This window comes from Mytilus trossulus, chromosome 7 (assembly GCF_036588685.1).
Source record: "Mytilus trossulus isolate FHL-02 chromosome 7, PNRI_Mtr1.1.1.hap1, whole genome shotgun sequence".
NCBI lineage: Eukaryota > Metazoa > Mollusca > Bivalvia > Mytilida > Mytilidae > Mytilus > Mytilus trossulus.
The window spans coordinates 63,995,942-64,014,324 of NC_086379.1; the positions used below are offsets into that span (position 1 = coordinate 63,995,942).

General features: G+C 31.1%; 2 protein-coding genes across 5 annotated transcripts in view; one reads left to right on the forward strand and one right to left on the reverse strand.

The window, feature by feature from the left end:
• Nucleotides 1–7,535, reverse strand: part of LOC134725546 (transmembrane channel-like protein 7) — a 33,650-nt gene extending 26,115 nt beyond the window's left edge. For all 3 annotated transcript variants that reach the window (XM_063589458.1, XM_063589455.1, XM_063589459.1), the window contains exons 1-2: nt 7,477–7,535; nt 7,273–7,306 (exon numbers count right to left, since the gene is read on the reverse strand). The gene's annotated coding sequence lies outside the window, so the exon portion shown is untranslated. The remainder of the gene's footprint in view (nt 1–7,272; nt 7,307–7,476) is intronic.
• Nucleotides 327–17,990, forward strand: LOC134725550 (protein chibby homolog 1-like). 2 transcript variants are annotated; one of them, XM_063589463.1, is made up of 4 exons: nt 327–450; nt 10,530–10,719; nt 14,198–14,316; nt 16,932–17,990. In XM_063589463.1, the coding sequence occupies exons 1-4, from the start codon at nt 439–441 to the stop codon at nt 17,010–17,012; spliced, it is 402 nt and encodes a 133-aa protein (XP_063445533.1). In that variant the 5' UTR covers nt 327–438; the 3' UTR covers nt 17,013–17,990. The 2 variants fall into 2 exon arrangements, with proteins under 2 accessions (XP_063445533.1, XP_063445534.1); XM_063589464.1 differs by lacking the exon at nt 327–450 and adding an exon at nt 7,519–7,635 and having other exon boundaries at nt 16,932–17,985.
• The last annotated feature ends 393 nt before the right edge of the window (nt 17,991–18,383 follow it).

Genomic DNA, 18,383 nt, shown 5'->3' on the forward strand with positions numbered 1-18,383 from the left:
CATATATATAAAATAATAATAATGATAATTTTATAAAATTGTCACATACTAATGTTGTCTACAAAGTTGTATACATGTACAATACATGATGAAGAAATCTTTTATTTCAATCTTTCATTTTTATATATTCAATTTTGTTACAAAAAGTCACATTTAATTATAATAAAAATGATAAAAGCACATTAATTTCATTACCTTTTCAACAAATTAGTCTAATTAATTTGTCATAATTAATCAGTCCATTAAAAATTCATGTCATTTTCCTGATTTCCAATCAAAAATGAAATGGAACAGTAATCAAAACTATTCAGTGTATGTACATTGTAAATACTAAGTAACCAACTAGTTTCTTTCATGTCACTTTAGACTTTATCAGAGTGTAGATTAGACAGTGTTATTCGTGTTAGTACATCTGTTGGTGAAATATCAATTGAAAGAATGAATTTTTTTGTAAGTAGTTTTTCGTTTGATTCATAATATGTTCTATTTTTAGTTGATGATTTGCACATTATACAATTTGAAATTCTAAAAGAGCATAGCCATGCATTCTTGGCTAAGGGGCTTAGTTAGTCCATAAACTTTGTACTGAATTATCATTTCTTATCAATTTTCCAGAATTCAAAATTATTTCTGATTGAAATTGTAAATCTTTGTTTAGATATTATTAATGCTATTCTGGTATTATTACCTAGATGGTTGTCGTTTTGTCAATCATACCAACTCTTCTTATTTTCATATTAAAAAGAAAAATTACATTTGAAAAATTTCAATTTCCACAGTCATTGAATCATTAGTTAAATGGCATGGTCTCACTTCTCCCTGAAACAGACCAGCTACATGGACATGGTGACATGCATGATGCTAAATTTCAGCATTGTTGATAAGTAATCAGCACAAGTGAAATTATTCTATTACAAATTATTTCAAACAGAATAGTTTCAACAAGGACCCTTGCCACAACATATACTTATTTTGTTCAAGGGCAATAACTCCAATCTTTTTTAGTTCTGTTAAACATTTCATAAAAAAATGACAATAATTGAAGTGCCAGGAAGCACATGCACTTAAAAAGCAATTTTTATAAACAATTTTATTTCCTTGGCACTAGTGTGAAAATAGGTCAAAGTCTTAAATAGCTAGTCTGAATGTTTGTGACTTATCACCAATGTAGAATGTTTACATTATGTAGTTTCAATTATTGAGTAATTTGGAACCTACTTCCCAAGTCTAGACAAATGAGAAAGTATCCCCCCTTACAATTTCATAGAGGTACACAACTCCAAGATATGTGCAATCTGTGAAGATTAAAAGATCTGGGTAGAAAACTGTGGAAGGTGTTGAGTATTCAAAACTTGTAACCTCTTTTATACCTTATAGTTACTTTCACCTAATAGTTTTAAAAGAACTACAGATTTTGAAATAATTGATTTTAACCCAATGTTTTCTGATGTTCATAAAAGAGTCCATTTTACAATGAAAATAGATAACGATAATCATCAGAAAAACTTAACTTTTAATCAAAAGGTAGACCAACATGTACGTTGGAGGTCAGATAAAACAAATGAATTTATTCAAGAAATAAATGATGATCCCAATAACTCATTGAATGAACTTAACATCATGTTGAATAAAATGAATGAAAACACACAGGTTAATGTCGATCAGATAAATAGTTTTATAGATAACCTATGTAAATTCTTAGTAAATAGCGCCACTGACGTTTTTAGTGATAAAAAAAATAATAGGTCTAAAAGGTCACTTAAATTAAATACAAAACCTTGGTTTAATAAAGAGTGCAGAGAAAAAAGAAATGCATTTCATCGGGTTAAAAATACATATAAGCATAAAAAATCTGCAGATATCAAACAACTTTTAAGCACTTAGATTATAAGAAAACACTAAATCAAAATTTTGGTAAGTATCAAGAAAAATGTGCCTCTGAGCTTAGATCACACTCGAAATCTGACACAAAAGCCTTTTGGAGGACTCTTAAAAAATATTCCGATCAAACTAAACAGAACCCTCCAATTCCTATTGACACAGTTTACGAATATTTAAAAAAATTGAATCAATATTGATGCAGCTGATGATGCTATTGATATTGATTTTAACTCTATTTGTGATGATGCTTTGTATGATTCAATTTTGAACGATGAGATTACGGAAGCTGAAATAACTGATGCAATAAAAAATTTAAAGAATAACAAATCACCAGGATTAGTTAATATTTTAAAGGAGTATATAAAACATTCAACTCCAGCATTGGTACATATTTACTGTAAAATATTTAACATTGTTTTAGAAACCGGAATAATCCCAGAGCACTGGACTACTGGTATAATACGACCAGTTTTTAAAAACAAAGGGGATACCATGGATCCTGATAACTTCAGAGCAATAACATTAATAAGCTGTTTAGGAAAAGTCTTTTACATCAATAATTAATTCTAGGTTAACCTTTTTTGCAAATGAAATTTCCTTAATTTCATACAACCAAGCTGGATTTCGAAAAGGTCACTCTACAAACGATAATTTATTCGTATTGCATGCCTTAATATCACTCTATCAATCTTTTGGAAAAAAACTATTTTGAACGTTTGTTAATTTTCGAAAGGCATTCGACACTGTATTGAGAAGTGGTCTGTGGAAAAAACTACAGAACAGTGGTATAAAAGGGAAAATATTTACTGTTACTTTTAATATGTAAAACAATATTAAATCATGTGTAAAATACAACAACCAACAGTCAGAATATTTTCCCTGTCTAACTGGTGTAAGACAGGGGGAAAATCTATCTCCCTTTCTCTTTTCTATTTTTTTAAATGACTTATAAGAAAAATTCTTTATTGATTAAGGTGGATGTCCCCTTGAAATAGTTAAAAGAAAAATGTAAAAATTAGTTAAATTCAATTATGAAACTGTTTGCCATACTGTACGCTGATGATACCGTCATTCTGGCGGATTCAACAGAAAGTATGCAAAATGCACTAAATATTTTTCAGAACTACTGTGATTTATGGAAACTTGAAGTTAATCAAGCTCAAAAAGCATTATACAGCTTGTACAAAAGTATTAGAATTCAAGCCATCCCATTAGATTTACAGCTTAAAATGTTTGATGCCATGGTAGAGCCTATTCTTTTATATGGCTGTGAGATTTGGGGATATGAAAACCTGAAAATTTTAGAACAAATTCACTTAAATTTTTGTAAACGTATTCTAAGAGTAAGATCTTCAACGCCTAACTATATGGTATGGAGAATTAGGCAGATTTCCATTAGAAATAAAAGTCAAAATAAGAATTACATCATTTTGGAGAAGGATAATGCATGGTGACAAATTAAGTAGTAATATGTATAGATTATTATTAAGTTTAATGCAAAATAGCGGTGAATCATTCAAATGGCTGAACTTTATAGAATCAATATTTAATGATACAGGACTAGGATATGTGTTTGTCAATCAAGATAGTGCTGACTACAAACATCTGATAAAACAGGTTTTACAAAACCAATATATACAAAAATGGCATCAAGATGTCCAATTATCTTCCCGAGGACTCAGGTGTATTTTATTCTAGTTATAAAAACTGTTTTGATTTTGAAAATTATCTAATAAAAATACCGAAAAATGCAAGAATCTGGATGACAAAATTAAGAATGTCTAAAATAAAAATTCCCATTGAAACTGGGCGTTGGCACAATATTCCGGCGGAGGACCGAAAATGTCACATATGTAAAGAAAGTGTAGGAGACGAATTTCACTATCTTTTTATATGCAAGTCTCCTCAACTGGTTATTTTTAGAGAACAACATATCCCTAGTTATTATACGAAGCCTTCAAGTAAACAGAAATTATCTGTAATGTTATCTTACTGTAATGTTAATTTATATAGATAGGTGGCATCCTTTATCAAAAAGCTGAATAACTTATTGTGATATGTATATTAATTTGTCTTACTTTTTTTTTATTGTTGTTTTTTTTTTTTTTTTTTTAATTTTATTATTTTTAATTTAGTTTTTTTCTAATTATATATATATATATATATAATGTAACCTTTGTATTATAAATCATGTTTACCATTGTATATATGTACCTCACGTTACACATTTATGTGTCTGAGCGTTGCTTTACAATAAAATCTTGAATCTAGTTTATTTATGTATGTTCTCTCTAACTATGTAATTGTATTTTTATGCGAAATAAAGTATTCGTATATATATAATATATTTATAAATTTGGCTGAAAAATGACTAAGTTCCCATGTCTTGAAAAATAAGGAAAAAAAATTCCTCACACAATTCCATAATAGCAGATGCAGAACTTCAAAATATGTGCAAACTTCCTGTGAATCTTTAAAGTATCTGGGTAGAAAACTGCAGTGGGGGTTGTTTTGATAACACAAATTAGGTACACACTCTCCCCCCACTCGGTCCATGATCATCCAATCCACACATCACCATGCATGTACAATGTACTATAAATATGTATAAAAGCCTTGGACCAACCCAGCCAAGAAGACAAGGAAATGTGGAGTAAACTGTTGAGATAGCAAGTTTTGCAACCCAACAACACAAAAGTAAAATGTCATCGAGAGTTGAATGATTACATAGTTCTATATTCTTTAACATGTGCAGAAGGTGTTAAAAAGTCACTCAAACGAGAAGGTTCAGGGGCGGATCCAGCCATTTTAAAAAGGGGGTCACCACCCAGGACAAAAGGGGGGGTCCAACTATATGTCCCCATTCAAATGCATTGATCGACCAAAAAAAAGGGGGAGTTCCAACCTTCCGGACCCACAACCCCCGCTGGATCCGCCATTTTACATATCGGTCATAATATGATCCTACAAATGTAGTAAAATATTAAGGTTTGATAATATCTTTTTAGATTGTTAAAAAGGCTTATTGTGCATACCATTTCAATATTAAACAGAAAATGCACTAACTGTGTGAAATTTAGTCCAATGAAAACATAAAACAATAATGTTCAATGTACTATAGTATACATATGTATAAAAGCATTGGACCAATCCATCCAAGAAGACAAGGAAATGTGGAGTAAACTGTTGAGATAGCTCAATAAAGTAACCACATTATTACTAACATTCAACAAACACATGTTTTATCTTAAAAAAGATATATTTTGTCATAGAATTACCAATTATGAATACAAGTGATAAATGTGATTTATTTGATGTGAAGTGCTTTAAGGTATAAATGTATGTGAAGTTTGCAGTTACTGGGAATGCCAGTGGCACCACTTTTTTATTCCCCTTTTTGCATTCTATACATTTTTTGTACTTTTCTTTGTTGAAATGAATACAATAATGATGAATTTGAAGTAACAGATTACAAATTGGATACACTAGCATCACTCATTATATAGTTTAAATAAGAGTTAAAATTATTAAAAGATAATAGCAAACTTGTATGTATTTTACACATGTCAATTTCCATATGGTTCAATTCAGTTACTATGACCAAGGATTTGTAAGGATAGTTAGGCTATAACTATACAAATCCTCGCTATGACCCAACAAGGATTTGTATACACAATAAAATTGGTTATATTATAAATTAGCAGTGGCGTAGCTGGGTCATTTTTACGTGTACGCCTGAACCTTGGCGAGGAATATGAGATGTGCCAAGCGCTCAATATTAAAGCACCTGCTGGAAGTGGGTTCGAAAGGGACGAAGCCCCCGAAAGCTATCGATAATGAGATACCGTAATGATTCCTGTCAGTAAAAAATCATTGATAGCAACATACTTTTGAATCTAAATGGTTTATTTGTTTTGGTTAAATTTTGTAATGTGTTAACTTATATATCGTGTTAAACTGGAAGCTAGCCTAATGGAAATTGGTTTTAGAGAAAACGTCCTCACCAATATTACTTTTGAATAAGTTTAAAGGGTACCGTGAGAGAGATTACAATCGGCAGTAGCACCTTTTAATGAACACAAACAAAAATATTTCTAAAATATGCAATATAAAAAAAAATTGGAACACCTAGGATTTCTTCCCTTAAAAAGTGAATCAATTTATCATTCCTTTAAAGGGATTTTAAAAAAATCAAAAATTTTCTTTTATTATTTTCTCTTGATCTGGAATATTTCACGACAACCTATGAAGGTTTATAAATTGAGCATGTAAAACAATTAATTGCGTAAAGAAGAGTCCGGCTATCTGTCTATCAGAAAAGAACAGAAAAATTAACGCAAACAAATGCTTTCAAAATTTTAGCTTTAGACATTAGTCATAGAAAAAGCTTCTTCGGCAATTTCATAAAATTCGATGAATGCTCGACAAGTAGTTAATATAATTGAGAAATAACAAAATGTAGGCCCAAACTGCGACCACTTATTAATTGCAGAAAGAAAAACATTTTGTCCTTAAAATGCGGGAAAATTAAAGATATAATTGCATTATTATATTGCTCTGAATATACTCTTTTGATCATAAACAGTTTCTGTCCAACTTTCGTAAAATTTCAAGGAGAGTCATTTTAAAAATAGACTTTATCCACATTCGGAACCTAAATATTGACCCCGCTTTGTCTCGCTTTTGGGATATAAATCGCAGGCTCAACAAAAATACAGACGGCATATCGAATCTTAACAGATAGTGAATTGCTTTAAATATAAGAAAAGTACGTAAAATATAGTAGATTCAGACTTTTACAAAAATTCGAACAAATATATTAAATGACCCTTTTTTCTTATTCTATGTCGATTATTTGTTTTATTTTGAAAATTCAAGTGTACGCCCGGGCATTTTGACGTAAACGTAGCTACGCGCATGATTAGTGTCAGTATACTATATATGTTCCTGCATTGATTCAACTTCAGAGTTTACATCATTTTCCTTTAAATAGCTAAACAATCCTATCTTATTTGCTGCAGCCTAAGTGAAACATTAAATGAGATTGAAATAGCCACTTGCAAGTGAATAAATCATCATGATCAGCGATGGTTCTTAGCTTATTTTGACAAGAATTATTGAATCAAATTAACCTGACTGCTAAAAGCATATTATTATTTTCCTTATTGACTTTCATTCAGGATTGAACCAAATAAAATCATACTTTATTTCTTTAATTTCTCGATCAAAAGTCAAAATGTAGCTAATAAATAAAAGGGGGGTTGTAAACTTTAGTCTTTACCTGAAATTAAAAACTTGTACTTATACGGGGGTAAACGATTTTAAAGACAGGTTGTCTCCTTTGAATCTTAAACTTAACTTTTATTTAAATTAGAAATGAAGAATAGTTACCTGTAATCAACAAGAATACTTTTCAGTAAGCGACTTCAAAACACAGGAGGTTGAAATCCTATCAATGAGGGTCTATAAATATGTCAACTCGACTATCACAGTAGAGCTTCTCTCGTAGAGAGAAGCGAATTGAGAGAAGCTCTACTGTGATAGTCGAGTTGACATATTTATAGACCCTCATTGATAGGATTTCAACCTCCTGTGTTCAAAATGTCAACAATGAACAAATCCACTTCCGGATAATTAAACAAGGGAGATAAACCATTACAAAATTCCAAACATGTCCTAACCAGTGTCAGAGATTTTGTTTTCATGTAAAACTGTGGTATTTGTATCTACAGGGAACGACGATAGTGAATTTCGGTAATGTATAATATTTATTTGCAAATAATGATTCAAAAACAGCGAAAGTGATCAATGCAAATCAGCACAAATTCAATATGAATTTCTTATTTAAAAAAAAGGGGGGGATATATATGTATACATGTTCATTCAAACACGCTGCAGCTCCCAAATTGTTTGAGATCAAATATGCCAAATGGGATCTTTGTTTTGACAAAAATTGATAGCACACAAAAAGTTGTGCTATCTATTTCGTGGAGAGAAGAATATTTTTATTATTTAAATAGTCACTTTATCATGTTGTCATATAATGTTTTAGTCCAAATAATTATGACGTCTTGAAAGGCTAAAGGCTATAGCTATAGCCTTTCAAGACGTCATAATTATTTGGACTAATAATGTGTATGTAATATTTTTTTATTCTGTGGATTTTTGTATAATAAAATCCCAAATAAACTCATACTACAACAACCTGTTGATGGATAAGTTGAGATCTATTGATGATAATAGTAAATTATTTTTTTATAAAGGACTTGATCCAATCTACAGATCTATTGATCAAACCTTACCTCTCTAACTCAAACTACAAAACTTAGAATTATTGACCATTCATTACTAATTGAAAAAGGAAGGCATTTTAAAATTCCTCAGGAAGAGATTTTTGCATTAATGCAAAGTACTAGGTGATGAGAAACATTTCTTAATAAATCGTTCTCACAATTCAAATATATTAGATTAACATATTTTAATTGCATTAACAGAGAAAATAATCCATTTGCTAATCTCACTGACAATGACAAAGTTATATATATCAACACCAACACAAGTGAATAAACTAGGATTCTTTTTTACAAAAATGTCAATGGAATTGAGAACAGGGGACCCTTTAACATTTACCTGAGCTTGTTGAGTTACTTAGTTGTTGTCTTTATTTGTTTTTGTTATATGTCAAAACTGTAAAGTTTATATGGAAATAAAACTTTGACTTTTGAATTGAATTGAATTATAATGATGGTTTAGCTGTTTAGGGATCTCCTGTAGTTGGTGAACACAACACTGGTATAAAAATTTTGTACATTTGTACCAGTATTGAAAAAACAATGAAAAAAACAGCAATACTGGTACATTTTTAATATACATTTGTACCAGTATTGTAGTTGTCTTGTTGACTCTACTTTCAGGTGTATAATGGAAACAGGAGATCCCTGTTTAGTTTAGACATAACTTTAATTTTTTTTCTTTAAAAGTTCTTCCATTAATGCATGGTGTTGTATACATTGCTCAATAAAATCAGTAGTCTTTGCTCCATGTCATTATTATACACATGTACAATGTACATGTATGCTGAGGCTACACTGTTTCTGGGTCTGTTTGCCCCAAAACACCTTCATGCCTATTCATGTTCACCCCCTTTCACCTTCCCACCCTACAGGTTTGCACATTTACTGGTTTTGTGTCTAATAATTTGGTAATCAAGTTTTGGTCAATGTATTGCTATAAATATTTCTTTTTTCATTGTTACAAAGTAAAGAGAGATTCTGACATTTCTTTTGTGTTGAATAAATCTTAATCATGTTTTGGTTAGTGAATTGCTATGGAAAAAAAATCGTTGTTTCTGGATAAAGTGAGATATGACACGTTTTTTTTTTGTGTTGAATAAATCTAAATCATGTTTTGTTTGGTGTATTGCTATATTTAAAAAAATATTTTCTAAATAAAGTGAGATTCTGACATAATTCTGTTTTGGATGTCTTTTCTTTTGTTTAGTTTAAACATATTTATTTATAGTGGATTGGGAAACAAGTTTTGCAACTTATATTAATCCCCTTTCACTCTGCGGGTGCGAGTGCTTCCTTGTAGCAGCATTAGCCTACACTTTTTAGAAATCTACAATGGTGTCTTTAACGTGCAAGAGATATGGCTCTCTCTTAACATGGGTCAGCCATTTACATATGTATTGTCCCCTTCCGACTGACTATCATCATTTCCTTAAGACCATACTCGCAAATGGTGTCAAGGGAGAGCCGAAAATTGAGTTCCTGAAATTTTCATCCCCAATGGGAATCAAACCAGGAAACTTTGTGTTAGTAGTCTGATGCACTAGCCACTACACCACGGCTCTCATCTTTTCTTATGTATTTTTCATTTAAAAATTCTTCAATATTTTACTCATACATGTACCTAGCTAAAATCATGCAGTAGCTGTGTATAAATACAAATTAACAGTAATCATACATATTTAAATGAACATTTAATTAATCATCAAATTGATAAAAAAATAATAATAAAAAATCATACCATAATTCCTCTATTTTTATTCAGGAAAATATATTTTTTTTTATACATATAATTTTTTTTATTAATTCATCTGGAATTCAAATTAAAAAAAAGAAGGGGGGAAACGTGTGAGGTGCAAACATGTAGGGTGTGAAAGGACCTGATACTCAACTGCACTCTACAGTGTTATAGTACTTCTTATTCAATTTATAGATTTTAATTGTTTAAATCAAATTATATTTAAACCAAAAATATATGATACATGTACAATGTACTTTATTCTTCAATGTAATATTTTTTTCTGGGTATTTTCCCAAGCAATCAGCAATGACATTATGTTGGAATGTAATTATTTTGAACACAATAAATAAGACTTAACACAATGCATGTGTATAAAACTTTCAAAGGGTGAGATATGATACAAGTAGAATAAATTATTTGAAAAAAAACTACCCAGAAAACATACATTTCATATTTTGATTTTATCAAATGAACATTTTGATCATTACTTAATGTTTGTTGCAATGTTTCATTTTGGATTATTTGCAATGTATTTGTTAATTTGTATGAGGTAATAAATATGAAATGTCAGTTTTAGACTAAGACAAAACATTAAAGTTTTAATTATACTTTTATAGAAAATGCCTCTTAACTTGTTTGGTAACAAGTTTTCTCCAAAGAAGACTCCTCCAAGGAGAGCACAGTCTTTATCTAACATCAACTTAGATGCAGACCAGGCCAGAGAAGAGTTTGGACCAAATATTGGACCTGTGAAATTAAGACTAGGGGGCAATGAGGTTAATTTTGAAAATGGAATGTGGATTCAAGGTAATTTGTTATTAAGTCAGCAGTGGAAAATGTACACTGCTGTATACAAATAAGGTGTATTGAATGGTACACCAGAGATTAAAGGATGAGTATGTAAACAACTACATGTCACTGTATGATCTTAAACAATGAGCAAATACCATACAATATTAGAAGCAGTTTAAAAGTTAGATCTAACTACTTGATTTATGCTAAATGAAAAAGATAAATGTGAAAAGAATCACCAAAAATTACTAATCGCCAAAAATTACTAGATTACAAGCTTGGTACAGTCACATAAAAATGTGGCATGGTTAAACATATTTGTAAGCACTAAAGAGGGGCGTCAAAAGGGGGGGGTATCTTCAAAGAAGAATGTGAAATAAAATTGCTATTTCACAATGAATGAATCTTTTTTACGGCTGCACATGAATTAAAAATTGCAAAACACGTTGCACGAAAATTACGCTTTACCACCCTCACTATTTTCACGGCTGCACATGAAATAAAAATGGCAAAACACGTTGCACGAAAATTACGCTTTACCACCCTCACTATTTTCACGGCTGCACATGAAATAAAAATGGCAAAACACGTTGCACGAAAATTACGCTTTACCACCCTCACTATTTTCACGGCTGCACATGAAATAAAAATGGCAAAACATGTTGCAAGAAAATAACGCTTTACCACCCTCACTAAAGTATCCCCATATCTTGGATAATGGTGTAACAGGTCGAGAACTCTAGATTTTCTGACGTCAGAATATATTTGCATAGTAATTTCCAAAACACAAGGCCAATACGGCCTTGAAAAACTGACCAATCGACTCAATGAACTACAATGCATTGTGTGCTACAACGAGTAAACTACTACTTAAAACACGTGGAATTAGTGGGAAAACCGTCAACTAATATATTGTCTGGGACTCTCATTACCAATGTTTTTATTCTGCAAATATATTTACTGTAAAATATATAACTTAATCTTCAATTTGCATGCTCAGATAAAAAAATATTGTATACTGGCTTCACGATTCGACTATCTTTTTCGCCTTGCAAAAGTAGTTGAACCGGTTTTGTGCATTGTTATGAATTAAACCAGCATTAATTTCACGACATGAAACAGTGAAATATCCAATGAAGTGACCACTGTCCAGTAAGAAAATCATATGAGCTCTTTTAAACCGGTATAATGTCATTCCAAAATAATTTCTGCCTAGAAAAACATGAAAACTTTCATTGAAACACTTCTTTCTTTACTGAATGTGTAAAAATTTTATCTGGACCTGAACAAAAAGTAAGAACAGGACCTGAACAAAAAGTAAGAACATCATAATATTCAGTATGCTAAAAATAAGTGTTATGAAAGTGGCAGGGGCGAGTCCAGCCATTTAAAAAGGGGGTCCTAACCCTGGACAAAAGGGGAGAGGCTTCGTGCTACAAGTTCCCATCCAAATGCACTGATCGTTTAAAAAAAGGGGATCAATCCCCCCGGAACCCCGCCCTCATGGAGCGGGTACAGTATACATATCATCCATCGATAATCTCCGTTTGTTGCTAATTTTATCACAAAATATACCTCAGAGATTTTTTATCGTTCGGCTACTGTCCTGTTGACATATGTAAAATATCTCCAATATTAAAAGTCCCTGGATCATAGTGGGTGCCATATTACCTATGATTTTTTTTCTAAAACTTGCTTTGTATATAGAAATAAGAAGGTGAGGTATGAGTGCCAAATGAGACATTTTTTCAACAAAGACATAATTCAGTAAAGTAAGCAGTCATAGGTTCAATGCCAAAAAGTAAGCTTTAAATGACCCCAAAATGTCTTGTGTAAAACAATAAAAATAAAAACCCCGGCCCAATTAAATATATAAAAGTAGAAGAAATCTATCCAATAAAAAAAATTTATTGTATAGGAGCCTGTATTTCAGTGGTTGCCGTTTGTTTATGAGTTACATATTTATTTTTCGTTCATTTTGTTTTAATATAATTAAGGCCGTGAGTTTTCTCGTTTGAAATGTTTTACATTGTCGTATTGGGGCCTTTTATAGCTGACTATGCGGTATATGCTTTGCTCATTGTTGAAGGCCGTACGGTGATCTATAAATGTTAATTTCTGTGTCATTTTGGTCTCTTGTGGACAGCTGTCTCATTGGCATTCATACCACATCTTCTTTTTTTATTATAGATCCAACGCTGCAATTTTCACAAAACATACCAAATTTTCCATCTTGTTGCACATACATACATGTTTGGATAACATCATTACAGCTTATTTCCTAATGCATGTAGAGCAAAACTTTGGTTAGCTTGCTTGCTTTGTTTGTATATTGTACAAAATATAAAATATACAAGTTAAACTATGCCTACATATAAATTGTTTAAAGATGTCAATCTTATTTTTCAAAGCTTTTATAAACAACTATACAAACAAAGCAAGCAAGCCAACCAAAGTTTTACTTTGCAGGTATAAGAAATCAGCTGTAATGATTTATTCAGTTTGGCAAAAGTCAGAGCCTGTTAAAAAACAAACAAACTGAAACTACATTGCTGACTTCACTACCTTCAAAACAAAGGGAACAGTTTGGAAGTCTGAAATGTGACAGAAATAATCCTTATAGTTTTTGTTAACACTGCCATGTATTTTAATATTTCTTCGCCTTTTTTACGAACACAAAATTCAAGGATCACACATTTGCCTTATATTATCTATACGAAAATTGCTGTACTCGTGAATATCAGCACCGGCTGTTATCGACGGCTTATTTTACACCAGTTAGTTTGTCTCGTGTGTTATTATGTTTTTTGTCTTTTGTTTCGTTGCTGTCTGGTTGACAAATACATGAAATCTCGGTGCCATCATCAAACATGTTAATGGCTATATATCGGGTAATTCAAATCCTTTTTTCTTAGCATAGAAACAACTCTTCGTTAATCTGAGCATGGAAGTAAAACTTTATATCACGAACTATAAATAAGGATGCACAAAATGAAAAACTAAGCGAAATTGTGAATCCCGCTTTGCACGAAAAAATGTGTTGTATTGCAGTAAATAACACGTGTTCTTGGTTGATTGTAAACACGTAGAAGTCCATCATGCATTGTGACTCATTTAGTGGATTGGTCAAAAACCTAGGTAAAAATAAATTGCGTCACATGTAAATAAACAATTACATGTGCGAGAACATAAGTATGCTAATTTATGCATTTCCATATCAGGTAGTGGTCCTGACCTGTGTAACAGCACAACATTAAACAAACTGTAAAAATTTGTTTCAAAGGGCTTGACACATCAGATCTGTAATAAGCACTAAAGCTGTCTAAAGCAGTTATCAGTAACCAAGACTTAGTATCAATCTAACAGTTATTCAAAGCTAATTCAAAGCTCAATAGTGTCTATCAAATAAATCATGTGTTCACAGTCTTTCATTTTTGTTTCTGAATACTAGAAAATTGTTTATATATTTATATATTCTGTTGATTTATTTTAGAAACTGGAGGTGGTGGTGGGGCCAGTCATAAAGAAGTCATGAAACTAAGAAAAGAAAATCAACAAGTATCAGAAGAAAACAACCTACTCAAACTGAAAATTGATATATTGTTGGATATGGTAAGTCAAAGTTATTGCAACAAGTTGCTCATCATTTTGACTCTGGTAGATATTTGTCTCATTGGCTATTATTCAACATCATATTTTTGATAAGAAATGAAGAATGATTGTGGATCTACAGGGGAAAAAGGGGGGGGGTCCAGCATTGGAACTCCTCCTTATTTTGATGAACAATGCATTTGAATTGGTAAAATAAAAGTTTTGAACCCACCCCTTTTAAAAATGGCTGGATCCATCTCTGTATAATTCACAGAGCAAATAACTAATAAACCAAATGAAGAGGGATCTATCAATCTTTAAATTTCATCCATCAAAGTTTATCAACAGATTTTTTTTGGTACGTTTCTTTAATCTAATCTAATTGAAAATCACATTGAAGTGATAAGGTCACGTAATAGGTCACTCAAGCAAAAAACTTGGGACCGCATTTGATGGGTAGTTTGACCATGGTTTATAATCTTAATGCAGATGATCAAAAGGCAGCAACATAAGAAATGTTCAACCTCATAGTCATCTCTGTAAGTCAATAAACTGTACAATGGAATATTACAAAGAGCTGCGTTCAACCTTTGTAAGTGAATAAATACATAAATTGATTTTTATACGACCGCAAATTTTGAAAAAAATTTCGTCGTATATTGCTATCACGTTGGCGTCATCGTCGTCGTCGTCGTCGTCCGAATACTTTTAGTTTTCGCACTCTAACTTTAGTAAAAGTGAATAGAAATCTATGAAATTTTAACACAAGGTTTATGACCATAAAAGAAAGGTTGGTATTGATTTTGGGAGTTTTGGTCTCAACATTTTAGGAATTAGGGGCCAAAAAGGGCCCAAATAAGCATTTTCTTGGTTTTCGCACTATAACTTTAGTTTAAGTTAATAGAAATCTATGAAATTTTGACACAAGGTTGGTGACCACAAAAGAAAGGTTGGGATTGATTTAGGGAGTTTTGGTTTCAACAGTTTCGGAATTAGGGGCCAAAAAAGGGCCCAAATAAGCATTATTCTGGGTTTTCGCACAATAACTTTAGTTTAAGTAAATAGAAATCAATGAAATTTAAACATAATGTTTATGACCACAAAAGGAAGATTGGTATTGAGTTTGGGAGTTTAGGTCCCAACAGTTTAGGAATTAGGGTCCAAAAAGGGACCCAAATAAGCATTTTTCTTGGTTTTCGCACCATAACGTTAGTATAAGTAAATAGAAATCTATGAAATTTAAACACAAGGTTAATGACCATAAAAGGAAAGTTGGTATTGATTTTGGGAGTTTTGGTTCAACAGTTTAGGAAAAAGGGGCCCAAAGGGTCCAAAATTAAACTTTGTTTGATTTCATCAAAATTGAATAATTGGGGTTCTTTGATATGCCGAATCTAACTGGTGTATGTAGATTCTTAACTTTTGGTCCCGTTTTCAAATTGGTCTACATTAAGGTCCAAAGGGTCCAAAATTAAACTTAGTTTGATTTTAACAAAAATTGAATCCTTGGGGTTCTTTGATATGCTGAATCTAAAAATGAACTTAGATTTTTTATTATTGGCCCAGTTTTCAAGTTGGCCCAAATCGGGGTCCAAAATTAAACTTTTTTGATTTCATCAAAAATTGAATAAATGGGGTTCTTTGATATGCCAAATCTAACTGTGTATGTAGATTCTTCATTTTTGGTCCCGTTTTCAAATTGGCCTACATTTAGGTCCAAAGAGTCCAAAATTAAACTAAGTTTGATTTTAACAAAAATTAAATTCTTGGGCCTCTTTGATATGCTGAATCTAAACATGTACTTAGATTTTTGATTATGGGCCCAGTTTTCAAGTTGGTCCAAATCAGGATCTAAAATTATTATATTAAGTATTGTGGAATAGCAAGTCTTTTCAATTGCACAGTATTGTGCAATGGCAAGAAATATCTAATTTCACAATATTGTGAAATAGCAATTTTTTTTTTAATTAGAGTTATCTTTCTTTGTCCAAAATAGTAAGCAAGAAATATCTTATTGCAAGATTTTTTTTTAATTGGAGTTATCTTTCTTTGTCCAGAATCAACTTAAATCTTTGTTATATACAATATACAATGTATATTCACTTTTTACTACCAACTGATAAATTTAAATAATCTTTACCATTCAGTGATAACAAGCATTTTTTTACATCTTAATATTTTATGATGTATTTAAATGAGTAGTTATTGTTGCAAACTCCATTAGAATATTTTAATTGAGATTAGTTTTGGAATAAGGGAAAGGGGGATGTGATTAAAAAATTGGGCTCAATTTTTCTCATTTGAAATTTCATAAATAAAAAGAAAATTTCTTCAAACATTTTTTTGAGATGATTAATATTGAACAGCATAGTGAATTGCTCTAAGAGAAAACAAAAATTTTAAGTTCATTAGAACATTCATTCTGTGTCAGAAACCTATGCTGTGTCAACTATTTAATCACAATCCAAATTTAGAGCTGAATCCAGCTTGAATGTTGTGTCCATACTTGCCCCAACCTTTCAGGGTTCAACCTCTGCGGTCGTATAAAGCTACGCCCTGCGAAGCATCTGGTTGTTTTTGATATCTAAATGATCCTTTAATGGGAAGATTCTAACATCTGTTTATTTTGTTTTCAGCTGGCAGAAGCTTCAGCAGTGTCACATTATCATGAAACTGAACTTAAACAAATGAGAGCACAGGTTGGAAAGAAACGGTGATGAAAATGTGATATTTATAGAAGACATTTTTGGCAGAGAAATACACACTTCTAGCATTGTAGGACCATTAATTGAATAGTTTGACGAAGAAACATTTTGTTATTACATAGAGCATTATGATATGGCAAATCTCAAGTATATGATTTCCTTAACTTCAATTTTTAGGTTTTCCCTTTAAATATATCTTAAATCCACTACTCAAGGCTCATAAATTAATCTTTTACACATTTAAATTACCATAGTCAATTACAGTAAAAGTTTACACAGTATTATTTCATATTAAGAAATTGAAGTCATGCTTGAATTTTGAATCTCAGTCGCTTAAAATTAACTTACACCCTTTAAAGTTACTATAAAAAAAAATATGTTTTTGTAGTAAGGAACATACATACATTTTATTTCCTACTTCATTTTGTGCTAGTTTCTTTGAACATTTGAAGTGCATTTGTATATATATAATGAAATAACAAGTAAGTCCGTCCATCACCATATGGTTATCCCAATTGCAATTTTTCTTTTCATTTTTAAGAAGATGTACATATTGTTTATTTTATAACTGTGATATTTTATTATGTATTGTAAACTCTGTTTAAATCATATGGAAAACTCTAATTAATTAATTTTCTCATTTAAACACCTCACTTAAGAAACCATTGATGTGAGGTATCTGATTTTAAAGATCAGCTCAAGTAGACTGTTTTCTTGGAGGATCAGTCACATGGTTTGGGGAACAAGTTCTAGTATGTCTGATTATTTAGCTTGACACAACAGATAAAACAAAACAATTCATTTCAATAAATTGTACCATTTCTTTTTTTAAAAAGATGTCACTATTACATGATCATTGTATTTGTTGCTAGACAGACATTATTTTGTATTTTATTCAATGTTTATTGGGAAAGGTTTTATTAAACCAATGCAACACTATGTCAAATGTTAAATGAATAAAACAAGAGTTACTGCATGTATATTTATTTATGTATTGTTAACATTGTAGTGCTTTGATGATAAATTATAGTATGTAAAAATACCTGTTGTTATTTCTTAATTGAAATATTGGTTAAAGAAAGGTAATGGATGTGTTATTGGATTTACATAGCAGTTTTTATAGGACCGCTACGTTTCTGAAACAACAACTTTAGTATAAGTGAATAGCAATCTATGAAATTTAAATACCAGTTTCATGACCACAAAAGGTAAATTGGGATTGATTTTGGGTTCTCTTGGCTTTGAGTGTAGGAATTAGGGGCCAACGAGGGTCCCAAATAACGATTTTTCGAGTTTCCAGACAATAACTTGTGGAATGGTATATGCATCTCTCTGATATTATATCACAAGTTTCCATACCACAAAGGGCAAAGGGATGGTAAG